The following is an 18,257-nucleotide window of genomic DNA, read 5'->3' as shown; positions in this document are numbered from 1 at the left end:
CAAGCTGTTGCGGGGTGTAAAATATACACCCCACGCGCTCATTGGAGGATTAAGATAGAAATAAATGAGTAAACGCATAAAGGAGATTCTGAATAGCTATATCAATCGTAATTCATGTAGTGCAATTTTTCCGCGGTGAAAAATCTATTTGTCAGAATTGTACCGGTTGCGCAAATACCACTTTCCTTAAATCTCGATGCGAATTCGACCGCGAGCGCAGAAAACGCCTTCCAAAACGTCGCAGCCGAGCGAACCGAGCACCGTGAGCGGCCGCATTACCTTAAGTCTCAAAAATGTGAAGAAGGGAAGTGAGTGTCGCGGTACAGATACCGACGAGGTGGCTGACGCGAGAGGCGTGAGGACGACTGAGAGGAAGGGTTGCGCGGGAGGATGGAGGAGACAGCGAGGCACTGATTGCACCGAGAAACTTATCTCCCCGCAGGACATCTCGCTGATCAATCCCCCTTCCCCTCGCTCCTTCCTTCTGGTTTCAATCTCTCGCATTTCTGAGCTCTCCCCCCGATCCCTCCCTCTCGCCACTTTTCTCTCTCTGCCCCGTGTTTCCACTTACTAAGGGTTAACTAGACGATGCCGCTGCTGGATCGTTCCGCGAACTTTCCCGTTTCGCTAACGATATCACCGCGCCAATGGCTGATTTAAATTTTTAATCGCGGCTACATCGTTCCCGATGGCGCGGCGATTGATTGGCGCCATCCGTTCGGATCTTTCTCTCTCATCACGAACGAGAATTTCCATATTTCGCTCGCGCGATTGTTGCGGATTCGGAGCTGACGGGAAACAAATTAATTAGAAAGGGCGAATCGCGGAATTCGCGCCGAACCAAACTTCTTTAGCTCATTTTCTTTCTTCCGCACTAAATTGCAAATGCAAATATATAGGCCTTGCTTCAAAACTGGCCGCGCCCTTTTTATCGTATTTCATTTACATATCCTCGAAATGCATAAGTTTCTCGGGCAAGAATAGAAATCATTATACGATTTAATAATTTCATATCGGAACTCATCATCGCGGCATTTTAATGAGTTTCCGCTGTAGCTTCTCCTAAAGCGCGCATAAATTATTGCTTGTATTATTAAACTTTTAAGTAAATCCATTTACTCGACGCGAATGCATTTCCGTGTCGCCGTACATTATAACTCCGTACGTTATTACGTAATATGATTTATTTAACGCAAATGGATGGCGACGATTCGGACGAGAAATATACGGCTGAATATGTCTTTTGGCAGGTTGCGTCATATCGCATTCACCGACGGTGTACATCGACAACGCGTTTTCCTCAATTTTTCGGAACGAAAAATTGGCGACGATAATAGATACGGTGGGAAGCCCCCCCTCGGCGGGGGAGTTTAAGTACTTACGATAAATTACAACTTTGATATTCAGAACTTTCCAAGTCGCGGAGAAATACGAGATAAAGTTCCTTGTTCCGGTTTATTTTTCGCAAATCGATGCGCCGCGCGCGCGGCTCGGGTCTCCGCTTCATTATGATACCGCAATTTACGTCGCTCTTTCTTTTTACCTTTCGTGCTCCAACTATCGCGTTCGCGCGGACGAACATCTATTTTAATCTGTCGTAAAAAATTATCGCGAAATTTGTAAGAGGCACTCCCGCGGAGGAGGGAGGGAGAAAGAGAGAGAGAGAGAGAGAGAGAGAGAGAGAGAGAGACGCGAGTCAAAGGGTTAAGAGAGTTCGATCGCTATCAAACTCACGTGCGTTTGCTTAATCCATTATGCATCTTGCCTAACCGATTTAACTGCAGCGCGATATCGATCCTAATGAAACCTCGGCCGTAAGAGGCGGTGATCGATAATCGCGATTAGATCGGCGGAACGTGGGTCAATTCGGTTATCGCGCGAGCGGCAACGCGCGCGCGAGACTTTCAGTCGTTCTGGAATGGAACACCGAAGGCTAATTTAATTCAAGCCTCAATTATCGGTCGTACCGATCCCCCAGGCGGCACTAACTTTCGTCCCTCGATGTGGCGTTCGTCGTTTCCCCAGAGGAGACGGCTCTAGGAATAGGGCGTGTAATATAACTGCGCGATCTTCCAGCCTTGTGTTATATCGTTTTATCTTCGGTCTGACGTTTCATCCGTGAGAATCGAGCGGGGAAAAAATATCGATATCGCGACGAAGCTGCGGCTTTCGCGCTCCAGTCTTCATCTAAGTTTCGTCCAGTCTTATTTTTCAAGCCAGCCAATCTGGATATTTTTTACATCGAATATTATTTATCACCTATTATCTGATTACAAATTTAAAAAAATATCAATCGTTTAAATCGTACACTGTTAAATATTAAAGGATAAAATTTAAACTAACACACACACATACACCTTAAGTTGTATTTTGTTATTTTTAACTACCATTTGACAGCATTATTTTAACTCCACTGGTTTAGTTAAATTAACGATATTGAGGAGTGGCGAACTATAAAAATGGTTAAAAATAACTCAAATTCAGTAAAATTTGACACTACGAATTTAACAGTGTAGATTCATTATAGATAACAGTGTGAATTGAACTAATATCCTTGAAAATCTCACGTAACATTCTGCGTGTTACGAAACGTTCGCGAAACAGATTAATCTCGGAATGAGAGTGGGCGACAAAAGTTTTTAACTACCTTTTTTTCGTTATTGAGTTATATGGGATACCGCGTTATTGCGCCGTCTCTCCTCCGTCGGCGTATTATTACAGGTCTTGCGTTAAATTAAAGCAACGACAACGTTTACTGTTCTAAGGACCTTAAAGGCAATTCCATTTTTCGAGATTCCTGTCAAGTTTCCCGCTCTTTAACAGCGCCGGTAATTTGCGCGAGCTTGGGGATTTCCTAAATTTCTCAAAGTAGTCTCTTTTGAAACGTTCCGAGGACCGTGAGCGCGGGGGGAGAGGAGCAGGAAGTCCCAAGACGCCGTCATTGTCTGTACCACGACTCGACGCCGGGCGTTTGAGGGCGACGAGCGAAAAAGGCGGAAGAGGAGGATGGAGTTACGAAAGTTGACAGAGGAAGAGAAACGCATTCGTTCGTTCGTTCCTGCCATCTCTCCACTCCACCTGCCGATGATTTGACTTTATAATCGAGTCAGCCTCGTTCAATTACAATGGAATTTCTCATGGAATTTGCCGCAAACAGTACGCGATTCAGTGCCGCGGCCCGATCGTGCACCCCGGTAAATATTCGCCCGGTCGGCACTCCCGCGCCGGATGCATAAACCGTGCGCGACGAATGATTTTCAAGCTCATGATTAATTCACGGACGGCAAGCGCCGTTAGTTCCTCGAAACGGGGGGTGGGGAAAATGTTGCTTAACTAACCGTCGGTGTCACGAACGAAAAATATACGGTTTCGCGATACTCGAGTAGGATCCGCGCAATATTATTATCACCGCTGCGTAAGTAACATTGATAGGGTAAACTCGGGTAAGATGGCCATAGTTTTTTAAAATGCAATAAACATACATTTATTTTTGTTATATTTTAACAGTGTTTGGTATATTCTTTCACTGAAGCTTAAAGTACGTAAAACTGTCGAAATTAAGAAGAAAACACTTAACATAAATTTTATATTATCAAAGTATTACAACGTATGCATTGGCCATCTTATCTGACTTTTAAGGAAAAGATGGCCATAGCAGAAAAGATAACCATAGTATTTTTAAATAAATAGTGAAAAATAGAAATACAAATTATAGGTCAAATTACAATTTACATAACTTAATTATGTGTGTAACGTTGATTACGGCAGCTTAACTATAATTTATTGAATGTTATAGCAGCTTTTAGCGGACACATGAAAAACTTTGCAGGCAGTCGAAAGTAAAAATATGATATAATATTCACAATATTGTTATTTTGAATAGTGTACGCACATAAACTACTGTAAATATCGATTATCTTTGAGAATGACTACAAAAATGCACTGTTTAGCCATTATTGGAGAAATTACAGCCATGGGCCATCTTTTCCGTATGGCCATCTTACCCGAGTTTACCCTATCGCATTAATGTCGCAGAATTGGATGTAACATTAAGTCGATACGTGCTTACTCGGGATCATTTATCGTTCTTGACGCATTCCATTATTCTCAACAAACATGCAGCCATAGAAATTACGCGAATTTCATACACCTTATACGTAATAATATTCACGATGCTGCTGCGTCCGGTCAGAGAGAAGAAGAAAGAGAGAGAGAGAGAGAGAGAGAGAGAGAGAGAGGTATGAAACATTTATCAAGGCGCAGCGCTTCGTGGCGAGGTGAAATTCAATGGAAAATAGGAAATCGGGATTCGCGACGAGAGAACACTCGTCCCGGGCCAAGCCTGTTTTCCTAAATACTGGGAAATGTTTATTGAGCAAACACATCTGGGATGCATACGATCGGCGCCGCCGTTCGATCAGTATCTGTTCAATATTTTATGCTAAAACAACCGGGGAACTTGATCACACGCGCGAACGCGTAGGACCACGACCGTTCATCGCTCGTTAATGTATTCATTAGAGGGGATGTCCTGTATATATCTCGTCAGCCACGGTCGCGGTCGTTTAATCCATAAATATTGTCGCGTTTTTTCTTTTTTTTTACGCGACATAAATTATGACGCGCGTGTCAATCACCGCAATTAAAATACCGTCCGCGGTAGAAAAATTACCCTGGTATAATTTCATTATCTTTTGTAAAAAAAAAGATCTAAAAAAAATGAAGGAAATGAAAAAATAATCGTCCGCTCTTAGAGTCGCTATTATAAATCGTGCGTTCACGACGCTTATATCGCATATTTAAATAAAATGACAGAATAAAATATTTCAGAATAAAAAGAGATATAATTATAAAATTGCAATATAATATAAATGACGCCTTCTTCTAGAGAAATGCAGTGTTGACGTATGACAATCTTATTTTTCGTTCTCATTTCGTGTTCTATTCGCGTTCGTTAGCCACGAATTAGAGAGCCTCAGCCGAAAGCCGGTCCTTAAAAAAAAAAAAAAAAACGCAGGTGCAGTAATTTGCGTAAGTACGATTGATGTGGCTAGACCGTTAAAAAGCCGCTCGACGCAATGGCCCTTTCGGTTATTCTAAAACCGGGCTGCAAAACCGCGGAGGGGGCTGCCTCGCTGGTATCGCGCCTCTGCAAGCGAAAATAAGCGCGATCGAAGCACGTAATGGGGGGTACGTCACGCTGACCGCAGATAACACGGTTGGACCCGACCGCCTGTGAACAGTTGAACGAATATCACCGAATAGCGGTGATTTTCGGACGGCCGGAAGTGCGCCTTTTGATGCCCGTTATAAACGTTAAATCGATTAGACGGGGGGAGCCGAGCTTTTACGCGCCGAAACGCAAATCGCGTTTCGAGCGCGGCGGCACGCGAAACAATTCGCCAAAAATTCGGAATTCCATCGAAAACTAGCCGGTCGCGAAAAGATAACGTTTCTCGTTTTTTGTTTACTCGACGTCGCGTTATAACGCTGTGCGATGAGTAACAGAGGGAAACGCGAGGTAGCAAGGGTATTTACCAACATTTCGTGAAATTGCTCTGGCTTACGTTCCGTCGATGCGCTTTTATGCCGCGCAACGCGATGCTACGCGGTGTAACGCGTGTCGAAGTTTTTCGGAAAAGCGCGCGCGCGCGAGGACATTTTATTTTAGCGGAATCTGTAAGCCGGCAATCACTATCGACGTATATTTGCAGCCGGTTTAATGCAGCCGATACATACCGTCGCGTCTATCGGCATATGCGGCGCGGCAACGCTAGAAAATCGATGGCACTCTGATGCGTTAGCGCGGTGAACACGCGAGTTGTTTACGACTTGGGAAATATTTGCGAAACTCAAGACTTCGCGAATAAAATTTGAATCCGCGAGAAGTTCGAGCGGCGGATTTCGCGTTGCTATATAACGTTCCGCGATATTTAATTCATCGGACTCGCGAAAGTTGATCTTATCTCGTTGAAAAAGAGTGGCAAAGAGAGGCAAAGAGAGAGAATTTTAATTTAATTAGCTCGCATTTGGTATATCGAAAGCTATTTGAAATAATCTATTTTTTTATATCCGTTCGTTATATTACTTAAATTCCGCAAACGATCTTTATAATAAACGCGATCTGTGAAGAGCCCATGCTGATGAAAACGGTGCGCGATTCTCGTTTGTCGAATTTGCCTTGCAACAGTCTCGCTTTTATTTTCTGTTTTCAAACTCTAAACGGGATATCCTATATACAGTGCGCTATCACTCCTTTCCTCGCGAAGTAGCCGACGTTGAAATCTTCCGCCGAGATTAAATGACTTCCAGTTGTATAGAATCTTAATGTCGGAAGGCGCTACTTTGCTGGAGATACTGCGCGCGCTTTCTGCGAAACGGCTTCAAGCAGGATTTAATGTTTCGTGAAACACGGAGTACAGATTAAAATGCCTTAGACCGGATTTATCTCCGTTGCTGTATTAAGCGCGATTTTAGAAATATTTGTATCCGCCCGAATGAGTCTGGATTAACGGACAAAGAACGTAGTGTAGTTTTATCGGTATTCCTCCTTCCTCGGATCTCCTACTTAAATCCCTTTCCTCTCCACGAATTACATGTAGACGAATTAAAAAGAGATGGGATAAAGGTACGCTATTCCGCGTAAAATATTCTAAAGATAACGTAATTACTTTAATGTACATATTATTGTAGATAATATGTACACACATACATATACATGATAAAAAAATTAATGTGTAAATAATATATTATATACAAAAATTAATTATATATATTTGTACCTTAGAGATAGAGAATATCATATCTCCATTATTATAAATTTAGAGAAAACGAGGTTTAAAGTGTGTATATATATATATATTATATATAATATATTTTATTACTTATATTATATAGGTAAGCCTCGAATATAACACAATTAATTAGTTCATGTTATTGAAAACCATGTTATTCGAGACTTAAGATTCATACAATTTTGGACATGTTCCGTATAATTAAAAATCGTGCAATTCAAGACTTTAGATCCATATAAAATTGGACATTTGGTTCCAAGAGATTATATAATATTAAAAAAGAAACTTTAAAAGTAGTGTTGTCACAATTTTTTACCGTGCTATTCGAGACTCCGTGCAATTCAAGTACCGTGTTATTCGAGGATCATCTGTATATTTTTAAAGTGTCTCTCTTTTGTGCTTAAAGGCAGTTAAAGGCTCCTGTTCACTCACTACTATCTCAGATTGTGACGTCAGAAGCGAGAAAATATACAATAAAAATTCTTGCTAAATATATATTAAAATAAAAATATATTTTAATAAAACAACACTTATAACAATCGATATATAGAACTGACTTTAAAATATACCGAAAACTCTCTTTTTCAAGGCTTTGCGCGCGGATGCGTGGATGTCTCTTCCTCTAAGGAATGACATTCCCTTTTTAGATATTTATTCATTACATTTTATAATCACAATTTTTATGTTAATCCTATTATGATTGGGACGCTTTTATTGAGGCGTTCATGAAAACCGGCTTTAAGTTTTAAATTGTGTTGCGTAACAAATGAATTTGCCTACCTATGTAGACCATATGGGCTCTCCCCATGGTCCTTTTTTATCTGAATAAAAAAAACTCTCTTTTTGTTTCACTAATTAATGACTAACCGTTCTGCAAATGAATTATGCATAATTAAAAACGAAATAAGCTATATGTTCACAGCTAATGACAGCTGTTAAATAGATAATATACAGAAATAAATATGATTTAATTCCTCTCCGAAACAAAAAGATAATTTTTTAATATATTTTACAAAGTTGGTTCTATCAATTGTAAGTGTTGCTTTATTTCCATTTTAATATATTTATCAAGAATTTTTGTTGTATATTTTCTCACTTCTAAAATCACAATCTGAGATAGTAGTGGTGAGTGAACAGGTAACCTTAATGCGAGATAAATTCGACTCATAGATAACATCCATATTATCTGTTTGCATGCCGTATTTTTCACTTAACCTTCCATTACTAACCTACTTGTTCCATTCGCTCAGGGACTCGAACCTTTCTCTATTATTTCACACATATACTTGTTACATATTAATATTTAATCGGAATACATTGCTGTACAAGTTTCTGCGGTCTTAAATGGATTCGTCATACCTTAATAACAAAGGCCGGTATTCATAGTCAGAGCTTAGTTTATATTTAAGATCGTCTCAAGTTTATACACGAGCATCTCTATTTCACGACGTTCGAACGGCGGGCAGCGTCGCGCCCGTCGCGGTCGATATACCGCCTGAAGTTGGCTGCCGACGCATGCGCGCGGCGACGCAACCGCGGAGTCCGCGGACCACGGACAACTTCGCGACGGTCCACAGTGGCAGCCCGGAAGCGCGAGGTGTTGGGTTTGCTATTTCGTCGCTCAATTTTCTCGCGTCAATTCGCGTGAAAAAGTCAAGTATCTAAATGTAAACGATACGTAAGGCGCACTTAGGGGATTCATTCGCAGCGTCGTACATCTCAGAGTGAGTATCGGTAGAACCTCCAAGAGTTTACTCGTACATCGAGAAATTGACGCACAGCCGAATGTCAAGTTAACTTGTATGATCTATTATCGCCTCGTTTTCCGCTATTTCTCCTCGACAGAATGCGAGCTAATCATTTCCGCGAACGATCTCATGAATCTCTTCTTGAAATTCTCACTTTGGCGATCCTAACCTAAACGCTCGAGTGGCATCGGCTGTGTTCGACAGTCCCGGTAGTTAGACAGTAACGACTATACTTTTAATAAATTTACTTGGACATGTCGAACGTCACGTGTAGTTTTTTTTTGTATTTTTTAAAAGGATTTTTAATGTGAGTAATAAAGTTAACCTCTCTTCCTCTTTGCTTGCAGCCCGGGACAAGATGTCGACGTCAGCAATATACATTTTGGACGTGAAGGGCAAGGTGCTGATCTCGCGGAACTACCGCGGCGACATCGAGACCGGTGTCATAGAAAAGTTCATGCCGCTGGTGATGGAGCGCGAGGAGGAGGGCAATCTTACGCCCATCATTCAGACCCCGGAATGTACATACGCTTATATAAAATATAACAATCTATATATTGTGTCGACTACCAAAAAGAACGCGAACATATCCCTAGTATTTGTATTTCTGCACAAAGTGGTGCACGTCATGCAGGAGTATTTTAAGGAGTTGGAGGAGGAGAGTATAAGGGACAACTTTGTCGTTATTTACGAGCTCCTGGACGAGTTACTGGACTTTGGCTATCCTCAGACCACCGACAGCAAGATTTTGCAGGAATATATAACTCAGGAGGGTCACAAGCTGGAGATTCAACCCAGGATCCCTATGGCGGTGACCAACGCTGTCTCGTGGCGCTCGGAGGGCATCAAGTATCGCAAGAACGAGGTCTTTCTCGACGTGATAGAATCCGTGAACCTTCTGGCGAACGCCAATGGCAATGTCTTAAGCTCGGAGATCGTTGGTGCCATAAAGATGAGAGTCTACCTGTCGGGGATGCCGGAATTGAGATTGGGCCTGAACGACAAAGTCCTGTTCGAGTCGACGGGCCGCGGTAAATCGAAATCCGTGGAACTGGAGGACGTCAAGTTTCACCAGTGCGTGAGACTTTCCCGGTTCGAGAACGACCGGACGATCTCGTTCATCCCGCCGGACGGCGAGTTCGAGCTCATGTCGTACAGATTGAACACGCACGTGAAACCGCTGATATGGATCGAATCCGTGATCGAGCGGCACGCCCACAGCCGCGTGGAGTACATGATAAAGGCGAGATCGCAGTTCAAGCGCCGTTCCACGGCGAACAACGTGGAGATCGTGATCCCGGTGCCGAACGACGCGGACTCGCCCAGGTTCAAGACCACGATCGGCAGCGTCAAGTACTCGCCGGAGCAGAGCGCCATCACTTGGATCATCAAGTCCTTCCCGGGCGGCAAAGAGTACCTGATGCGGGCGCACTTCGGGCTACCGTCGGTAGTCGGCGAAGACGTCGAGGGCAAACCGCCCATACAGGTCAAGTTCGAGATACCGTATTTCACCACGTCCGGCATTCAGGTGCGATACCTGAAGATCATCGAGAAGAGCGGCTACCAGGCGCTGCCGTGGGTGCGTTACATCACGCAGAACGGGGATTATCAGCTGCGGACGAATTAGCTGTTCGTCAACGGAGCCGACGAGTATCTCAGGATCTCGGGTGTCTACGTCATGCCCGGATACGACGACTAGAAGAGAATAGTCGCGTAGCATACTCTCGAGGGGGTCGGAATCGGTAATCGTTTATCCATCTTGAATTCGAAGTTATGGCCAGTGAGAAAAAAAATGCGTAGAACGCGATTGTAAAAATATGAATATCGGGTTTTCGAGCACTGATTCTGCCTTTTCGGGAAGAGATTCACATTCTGCACGATTTATAGTATTTTAATATTCCTTTAGAACGGGCTAACGTGTCGAAAGATCCTTTAAGAACACTTTGCATTTGAGACACACTGTCTTAAGAGTACTTAATTTAAATGAGATTCCATTTCGGTGTCGCGATCTTCATACGTGTCTCAATTTATTTTTAAACATGATGACGATATAGGGACAGTGTCTAATAACATATAATCTCGCAATAGAATCATGTAAATATATCGACAATTTATTTTATAACATTTTCCTTCGACAAGGCGAATTTACGAACGGGCGGGAGCTCGGTATTGATTTAAACTGAATAGTATTATATTGATGAAGATTAACTGTATACCAACATCATGTTTAATAATCGCAATATTATCTGTATGTCGTTGCGACATTAATGTAAGATAGCATGGAGATATATTAAATTTTTAAAAGGAATAACGCAGAGAACTTGTTTGACGATCGCTCCTATCACTTCCATCTCTTCCATCGCTATAGCACACGTCGCTCCCTGTTCCCTTAAGAATTTTCCCAACGCACGGAAAATCGAACTGTATCCGGGACGACCATAAGCGCTCGCGCCGCATCGACGCGAGGGAAGAGAGAAAAAAAAACGGCAAGTATCTCTCGCGAAAGAACTCGTGTCGCCGTTCGCGCAGCGAGGACACGAAAACGCGATTAGAGCGGAATGGAAACGGCGGAAGCCCCTGGAATCTTTTTATTTCGGTCCCCCCCCTTTCTCTGTCGCGCGCGCGGTATGCAAATTTTTTTGGCATGAGCGCACGAGCGTGTAATAATTTTATGGAAATCTGTAGTCTCGCCAAGTACTCTCGCTCGCGCAGAGTTTCGCGTGCGGCCGACGCGACGCGAATCGAAAAACGTGGCGGGAGGAAAAAAAAGCTTCCTCTCCCTCTCTTTTTATACCGCGGCAGGTGACGCCTTCCGGTCCAGGTACCTGTCGAGTATCGAGAGAAGAAACGACGTCCGCCTGCTTATCCCGTATTCATCAGGCGGTGCCGGATTTTTTTTCTGCTCCTTTCACCCTTTCTTTCATCCCCGGCCCGCCCCCCTCCTCCCGGTCGTTACGGTCCGCATAACGACGCGCCGGAATGCAACGGTCGCAGATAGCGGCGGTATAATGTTCGGTTGCCGCACAGATGGATAATCAGCCTGGAAACGGGTAAAGGGAGGTTGTTACGAGTGAATTAGCGGATCCGCGAAACGCGTGCAACGTGTTCGAAATACTTGGAGAACGGGATGCGAATACGGGATTCGATATGGGAAATTTTCAGTGGAGACGACGGCGAGGAGAATATGGAACGTCCTACGAGTAAATTAACCCTTCGTCCGCATACGTTTTTTTGGCACCTTTACGCCGCATAGGTGGGTCGTTTTCGTCTTGACGTTTTTTTTTAAGTGTTAAAGTGTTATAAAAAATCTGAAAAAATTCATGGAGGTAATTCAAACCTTCAATTTGAAGTATCAATCATAAAATTATAAGCAATTTAATTTTTTCACATATTTTTTATTTAAGAAATGGAGCAACTACAACTACAACTTGTAAAATCATCTTTTACTCAAAAAATCATAACTTTAAGACAAATAAAGATATCGAAATGAATAAAAAAAGAAATTGAAGGGAAAAAACGTACCTTTCATAAAAAAAATATTGCATGCAATTATTTTGAAATGAAGTGCTTAAGTGTTTGTCGCCAACCTCGTTTTTTCAAGAATTACGTGTCTCCTGTGACGGCTGGAGCGGGTCTGGCGCCTTGAAACTCGGTAGGCGGGTTCTCGGGGAGCATAACTTTTTTTATGGATGCGCAGTGGCGCCATTTCTACGCGTTTGCAAAAGTTACAACTACATTTGATTTTCGCCCGGACGAAAACGACCCACCTATGCGGACGAAGGGTTAAGAAAAGGCCGCTAAACGGTCAGGACAGGATCTTGGTTGCCTAATAATATTTTTCGCGTGAATTTATGTACAATTCACATCGCCCTGGCAAACCACGCGCCGTTATTCTCGGATTTGAAACGTAATCTCGACTAAGGCTAGAGCAGTACCGTCAATAAAATTGATATAATCAATTTAATTACGCTAGTACATTAGCATAGGTATATTAGAAAAGTGCAATACATAAATTGCGCATAAGTTAACGCAAAGAAATATTATTAGGCAATCAAGATCCAGTCCTGCGCTCGTATTCTGCTTATTTATTGTCCTACAAGTAATTTCTCCCTTTCTTTTTCGGCCGCGACCTAAATGTACAACAATATCGTTTTCCCACGCCGATCGGTTATTACCCGTGTCACTTTTCCACCTGGCTACACAATTTTCTGATATTTCTATTACGTTTACTACCGCGTTACATTTCTCCCGGGATAAGTATCTTGTCGCGAGGGGGGAAAAAAATCGATGAAGGGCGGCGCACCGCGTACGATACGCTCTACTTCTGAGGGGAACGCGGGCGATCAAGGATAACAATCATTCGGGTAGCCTCGGCTGGCGTAAATATTAGCAGTTGGGGTCGCCGGTATCGTAATTAACTCGTCCGATCCGTTTAATTAAATACGAGGGCGAAATGAGAGGGTTTTTAGCGCCGCGCCGCGCCCCCTTCGCTCTCGTAACGGAGGATCCTGCGAAAGGATGAGAAGAGGAAGACGCTGGAAAAAAAGAAACCGTTCCCCACTCGAGTACGACCCCCGCGAAGCGTACGATGGAATTCGGGTCGAGTAATTCTGAAGAATTTATCTCTTAGCTCTTTCTCTTTTTTTTCCCCGCTGTATTGTATAGAGTCGCTAGTATAAGGAAAAGCAAATTTACCGATGGCGCTAAGGAAATCCGATCCGATCGCGAGATGCCCGGCGGAGTGACGAAATGGAGAAAAGCTTCTGAGAACTTCCCTGTCCATCGGGCCATGTGGTCGTGCAGGAAATTCTGGTAGGGACGATTTGAAGTTGTATCAGGGTATGGTACTTGCGAAATCTCGTCTCCGTCGTAGTCTCGAGCCAGCTCTCCTTCCCGCGGATATTAAAACTTATCCGGGAAGTATGTATACGCGCGCACATACATATATACACGTGGACGTGATGGGGAAAGACGGGAAAGTTTTCGAGAGGACGACTTGCGTTAACGAGTCGCTCGAAAAACACGCGGATCGATATTGATTGTGCCGTGCGCGGCGGTGGCGGGTGCCGCGCAAGAACCGAGTAATTTAGTCCGCTTAAAGCTGGAGAGTATGTACCTGCGTCTCCCTCCTCCTTCCGTCGCGAAAATTCGCGAAACTTCGGTGACTGCGAGCCCGGGACTGGAATTTAGCGCTAAATGCGAGTGTCCGTCCGAAGCTCCGGAGTATACACGTCGGTCAAGTGTTCGCCAAATTAAATGCTAAACGGTACAGGCGGGGCGGCGCTCTTACGACGCTCATAACAGTCATAATGAAGATCGAAGGCGAAAATCCGTCGGATTCGCCGCGACTCATTGCACGCGTGGCGCGCGATCTCTATTCAGGATGTATAATTAAAAATCGAGGAAATTGTATTCCATATGTCCGCGCTTTGCTGAAAAGTTGAAAAAGCTCGCGGCGCGGCTTTTTATCCGCGCGTTGCAATTCATATCGTGTATTACCGGTACGCCCGCATTAAATATACGCGCGTTATTAAACACGACCGGCATATCCCGGAGAGTGGAAATGATATTAAAATAATTTCGTTGCGGATATATTCCCCGGCTAATTACGCGCGGGACGCTTCTGTCCTATCTACATAATGACATGCGCAAAATGGAAATATCGAGCTGCTTTGAAATCAATTATTTGTTGATAATATTAATCACCAATTGTGCCGCAACGTCACTCGCCGCCGCCGCCGCCTCCCGTCTTTGATGTATAATTACTCGAGCGCGCGCGCGCGGTGTTACGCAATGTATATAGCGTCGCGGAAGATTCCTTGAGGGGAATGTCGTAATGAAAACCTCCCTTTAAAACGTTTAAGTAAACAGCTCCGAAGCGATGAAATATTACATCGTTGTCGCGGCATTCGGAAGGCTAGGTACTTTAAATAGTTATCGTGCATCCCCGGTCGCGTATCCCGCGCTATGTTAAATTGCGAGAGATCTTTCGATGTCTCATCGGCGGGAGGCGACTTTGAAAATATGAGGATTTATTTCCGCCAAAAACACGAAAGCACGTTTCGGCGATAATGAATAAAACATAGCCTCCGCGCTTTGTATGCGTCGCGCCCTCGCATATTCATCGTACATGTTGAAACATATTAGTCAGCAACAATGATTTTTTTCACTATTTGCATACATATGTCGGGAAACGCGCGCGGGGGGGAAAACACGCGTTCGTTCGTTCGGCGTTAAAATACAGATTGTGAAACACACGGTTTTCGGCAAATTCGGCGCGATCGCCGAATCGAATTATTCGAGACGGTGAATTCCGATGTCCCGTTTACAATCCGTCCTGATGAAACCCCCCCGCGCGCCAAATAGCCACGTTTGTTACTAATTGCGCGCTTTGAACGGTACAAGCGTTACTCTTGCGCACATTTCCGCATTCATTTACATTCGCGCGTCATTAATTTCGGGGTCCCTGCACACCCCCCCCCCTCCACGTCGAAAATCACCGTGCGGTGACAAACCGTCAGCCGTTTCTCTTTCCGCGTGATGTCGATCAATTACGATATTTCATAGATCCTCCTAGAGGTGAATCAAATTGGAAAACGCGCCGGGGTGGACTCTCTTGCGGCGATTTATCGATAAATCGCGTTAACTGCGACACTTTTGCGACACTTTTTATTCCGCCGGTAGTAAAGGTCAGCCATAAAAAGGACATCGCACGCGCGCGCGCGGCCTCGGATGAGACGCTACGCTATTTCTCGGTGCGCTCGAAAGCGAGGCACTTCGTCGCGACTGCAACTTCCCGCGGTGTAATACTCTAACCGCCGGTGTTTACCACAAAATGCCGTTATATTATATAAGTCCCGTGAAAGCCACGCGAACTTCCGCGAGACGTGCGCGGTGCGCTCGCACGCGGTGGTACGCGGTGTGTTTTTAGGGGAGTTTGGCATTGGCAAACTCAATTCGAGTTTATGTTCCTTGTGTGCAAAGTGCACTCGCAGCGAAGTTACGATGCACGAAAATACGCCGTTATGAGTCCTAAAGCTATCCTTCTCTCGGCTAAAATATACATACGGCTCCTCGTCGTGCCTCGTTTTTCCGCGCGCGTTAAGACAACGTGTGTAAAACGTTTACGCGCCGATAACACGTCTTGAAACGTCTTGAAACTTCGTCCCGTGGCCTCGAAAGCCAGTCGACTTACTTATTTACGAAATTAACACGCCGTGTCTTATTTATGCCCGAATGCTCGCTTGTTAAACGCATGTACCTCCCTCTTGCTCGGCCGGAATAAATTATCAGTCCCAGTATCAGAGATATCCTACGCTTCCATAATTATACGAGATACATATCCTTCGCGAAATCAAGAGAAGATCCAGTGTGCGCGATACAGAATAAATTATTGTACAAAGAGGTTTCGAACGTAGTAAAGATCTTAATGCAGTGCACACACAATTTTGTCGTTTGAAAATCCAGACTGCGACGTGAAAGCCGAGTGCTTGTGCCCCCTCAGTTTGCAGATCGTCTATTTCGTAGATGAGCGAGCAAACAAACCTCCGGGCGAGCTGCGTGCACGCAGGACGGGGAGATTCCGGCCAACAGTCTCGAAAGCGAAATTGTGAGTTATAGGACGTGCGCGAAAAAGCAGCATTTACCGCGGTCGTTTAAGAGAAGGCAAGCCAACGGCGGGCGGCTGGAGCGCGCTTTCGCAAATAGTGCTCCGCATTGATTTATCACCGACCGAAAAAGACGGGTTTGAGGTCGTGCGCGCGGTGGAAGGGAAGGGAAGGGAAAGGGAAGGAAAGGCAAGGGAATCCGGGAGAGGCCGGGGGGGTTGCTTGCCGAGGGAAACCCTCGGTGCGGCCCCGGAGAGCGGAGAGAAGGTGAGTGTTAAGCTCACCGAAGGGGTGGGCTCGTTCGCTTCGCGTTTGCGAAGGGTCGCAGGGAGTGACAAAACGCCACCCCGCCGGACAAGACCGCGGCGATCCGTCACTTGGCTGCGAGCCAATCGGGCGCGAGGGGCGCACTTCCTTGTTTTCGTCCTGCGCGAGTTCGACGTCTGATTGCAAATTGCATCCCCTCCGTTCCTCGAACCGCCCGCCGCCGTCCCGTAGCGCGCGACGCGGCGATCTTACCGGGATCGCCGGTGATTTTCGCAGGGCTCAAACCTGATCCGTCGCCGCATCCCTTCCCGACGCCGAGCTGTTTGTCATGGCGCATTAAAGTGCCACGACTCGATCCGACGATTTTCAAGGCACGGGACGGTACTTAACCCTTGTCCGGCAAAGCTCTCCGACTTTTTCAGTTTCCCCCACAATCTCCATAAGATCTAGTATTTCTTGTACAAGATACATCCGTGTAGTAAAGAAATGGAATATATATGGAAACGGAATAAATATCATTTATCTTGTACCTTAAGGTTACTTTACCTCGCGATTCGGTTCGACGTACCAGTTGAATGTTGCACTATTGTAATTTACGTTATTACACCTCGCGTCTACCGACATTAGTAGTTCAGCTTTAAACTTATCGAACGCAGGCCCTGCGCGCTATCGCCACGCATTTAAGCAACCGAACGCGGGGGCTGCCTGATCCCCGAGTCCCCGTTTATGTTAAGTGTATGCAACGTGTGTTACATCTGCGAGACTCACAACTATGCTCGGCACTCGAGCCGGCGATAAGGATCCGCGCGCGCATTGTCTCTTACGCACCGTATCGATAACACCTCCTCCTCACCAGAGGCAATCTCCTCGGTGTCTCCGGAGACTTGACGTTCCGCGCGCTCGACGTTTTCCCCGCGACTCGAGCCTTCAAAACAATCAGGCATTTCATTCGCGGGCAAATCTAATACTCCGCGCAAACGCGTAAATAGCTCTTCGCGAATGCACGTCGCGTCGCGAGTCTCGCGACGTTACCGTCGAGAAATACCTACGTAATCGGAGAACAAGAGAAGAAAGGAAGGCGAGAAGAAATAGAGCGGGAGGGAGGAAGGGGGGAGAGAGAAATATGGAAATATATCGCGAAAATTGCGGTTTCGCAACCTCGCTCGCGCGCTTGTTATTCCGCGTCCGCCAAATTGGTCGAAGAGGCGAGGCGGCGAAGCGCGGGAATCGTCGCCGCCGCGGCCGACGCTTGCGGGAGTTACGTCAACCGGGCCGGTTTATTTACATAACGCACCGTCGAAACGTCGACAATCGAGAGATCGACATTACGGGTGGTCCCCGCGCGCGATGTAGCGCGATGTCCCCTTCACCGCGCATTTGCATACAAGCATACACGCCGGCAAACAACACCGCTGTGTGCGCGCGCGCGCGCGCGCTGCTGCACTCGAATGCATTAATCCCCCGGGGGTCTCTCAGCCGAAGGGACACACGCCCGACGTCTCCAGACTCTCGCTCCGTATTTGCATTTACCGATGTGCCCGCTGTTTGTTCCTCTCCGCCTGTCGGGCGAAAGCCAAGGGAAGGGACAGAGAGGGATGCGCGAGTGCATCGGCGACGTTTCTCCGGATCTTACTCGACCTTTTCGAAACTTTCATCGCGTTTATATCTATATTTACGTGCCTTTGTTGCGAACATGGGACGGTATCGAAGGATTTTTATTGTCAAAAGTCGGTAAAATAAACAACGCACGGGGTAAAAGCGTACGAAAATTTTTACGGAAATTTGTTACGCTTTTCCCTCTCTCTCTCTCTCTCTCTCTCTCTCTCTCTCTCTCTCTCTCT

General features: G+C 45.3%; 1 protein-coding gene across 1 annotated transcript; it reads left to right on the top strand.

Annotated features, from left to right (window-relative positions):
- Nucleotides 1-8,353: 8,353 nt before the first annotated feature.
- Nucleotides 8,354-10,857, top strand: LOC112465822 (AP-1 complex subunit mu-1). The gene is made up of 2 exons (XM_025033569.1): nt 8,354-8,518; nt 8,890-10,857. Exon 2 carries the CDS (start codon nt 8,901-8,903, stop codon nt 10,167-10,169), a length of 1,269 nt encoding a protein of 422 aa, XP_024889337.1. The 5' UTR covers nt 8,354-8,518; nt 8,890-8,900; the 3' UTR covers nt 10,170-10,857.
- Nucleotides 10,858-18,257: the final 7,400 nt, after the last annotated feature.

The sequence above is a fragment of the Temnothorax curvispinosus genome, unplaced genomic scaffold, assembly GCF_003070985.1.
Source record: "Temnothorax curvispinosus isolate PA1 unplaced genomic scaffold, ASM307098v1 QBEX01015530.1, whole genome shotgun sequence".
Lineage (NCBI taxonomy): Eukaryota > Metazoa > Arthropoda > Insecta > Hymenoptera > Formicidae > Temnothorax > Temnothorax curvispinosus.
Note: the sequence above shows the minus strand (reverse complement) of the source record. Positions and strands in the feature narration are given on the sequence as shown.

Coding starts and splice junctions, on each gene's coding strand:
- LOC112465822 (XM_025033569.1), top strand. CDS start 8,901: ATGTCGACGTCAGCAATATACATTTTGGACGTGAAGGGCAAGGTGCTG.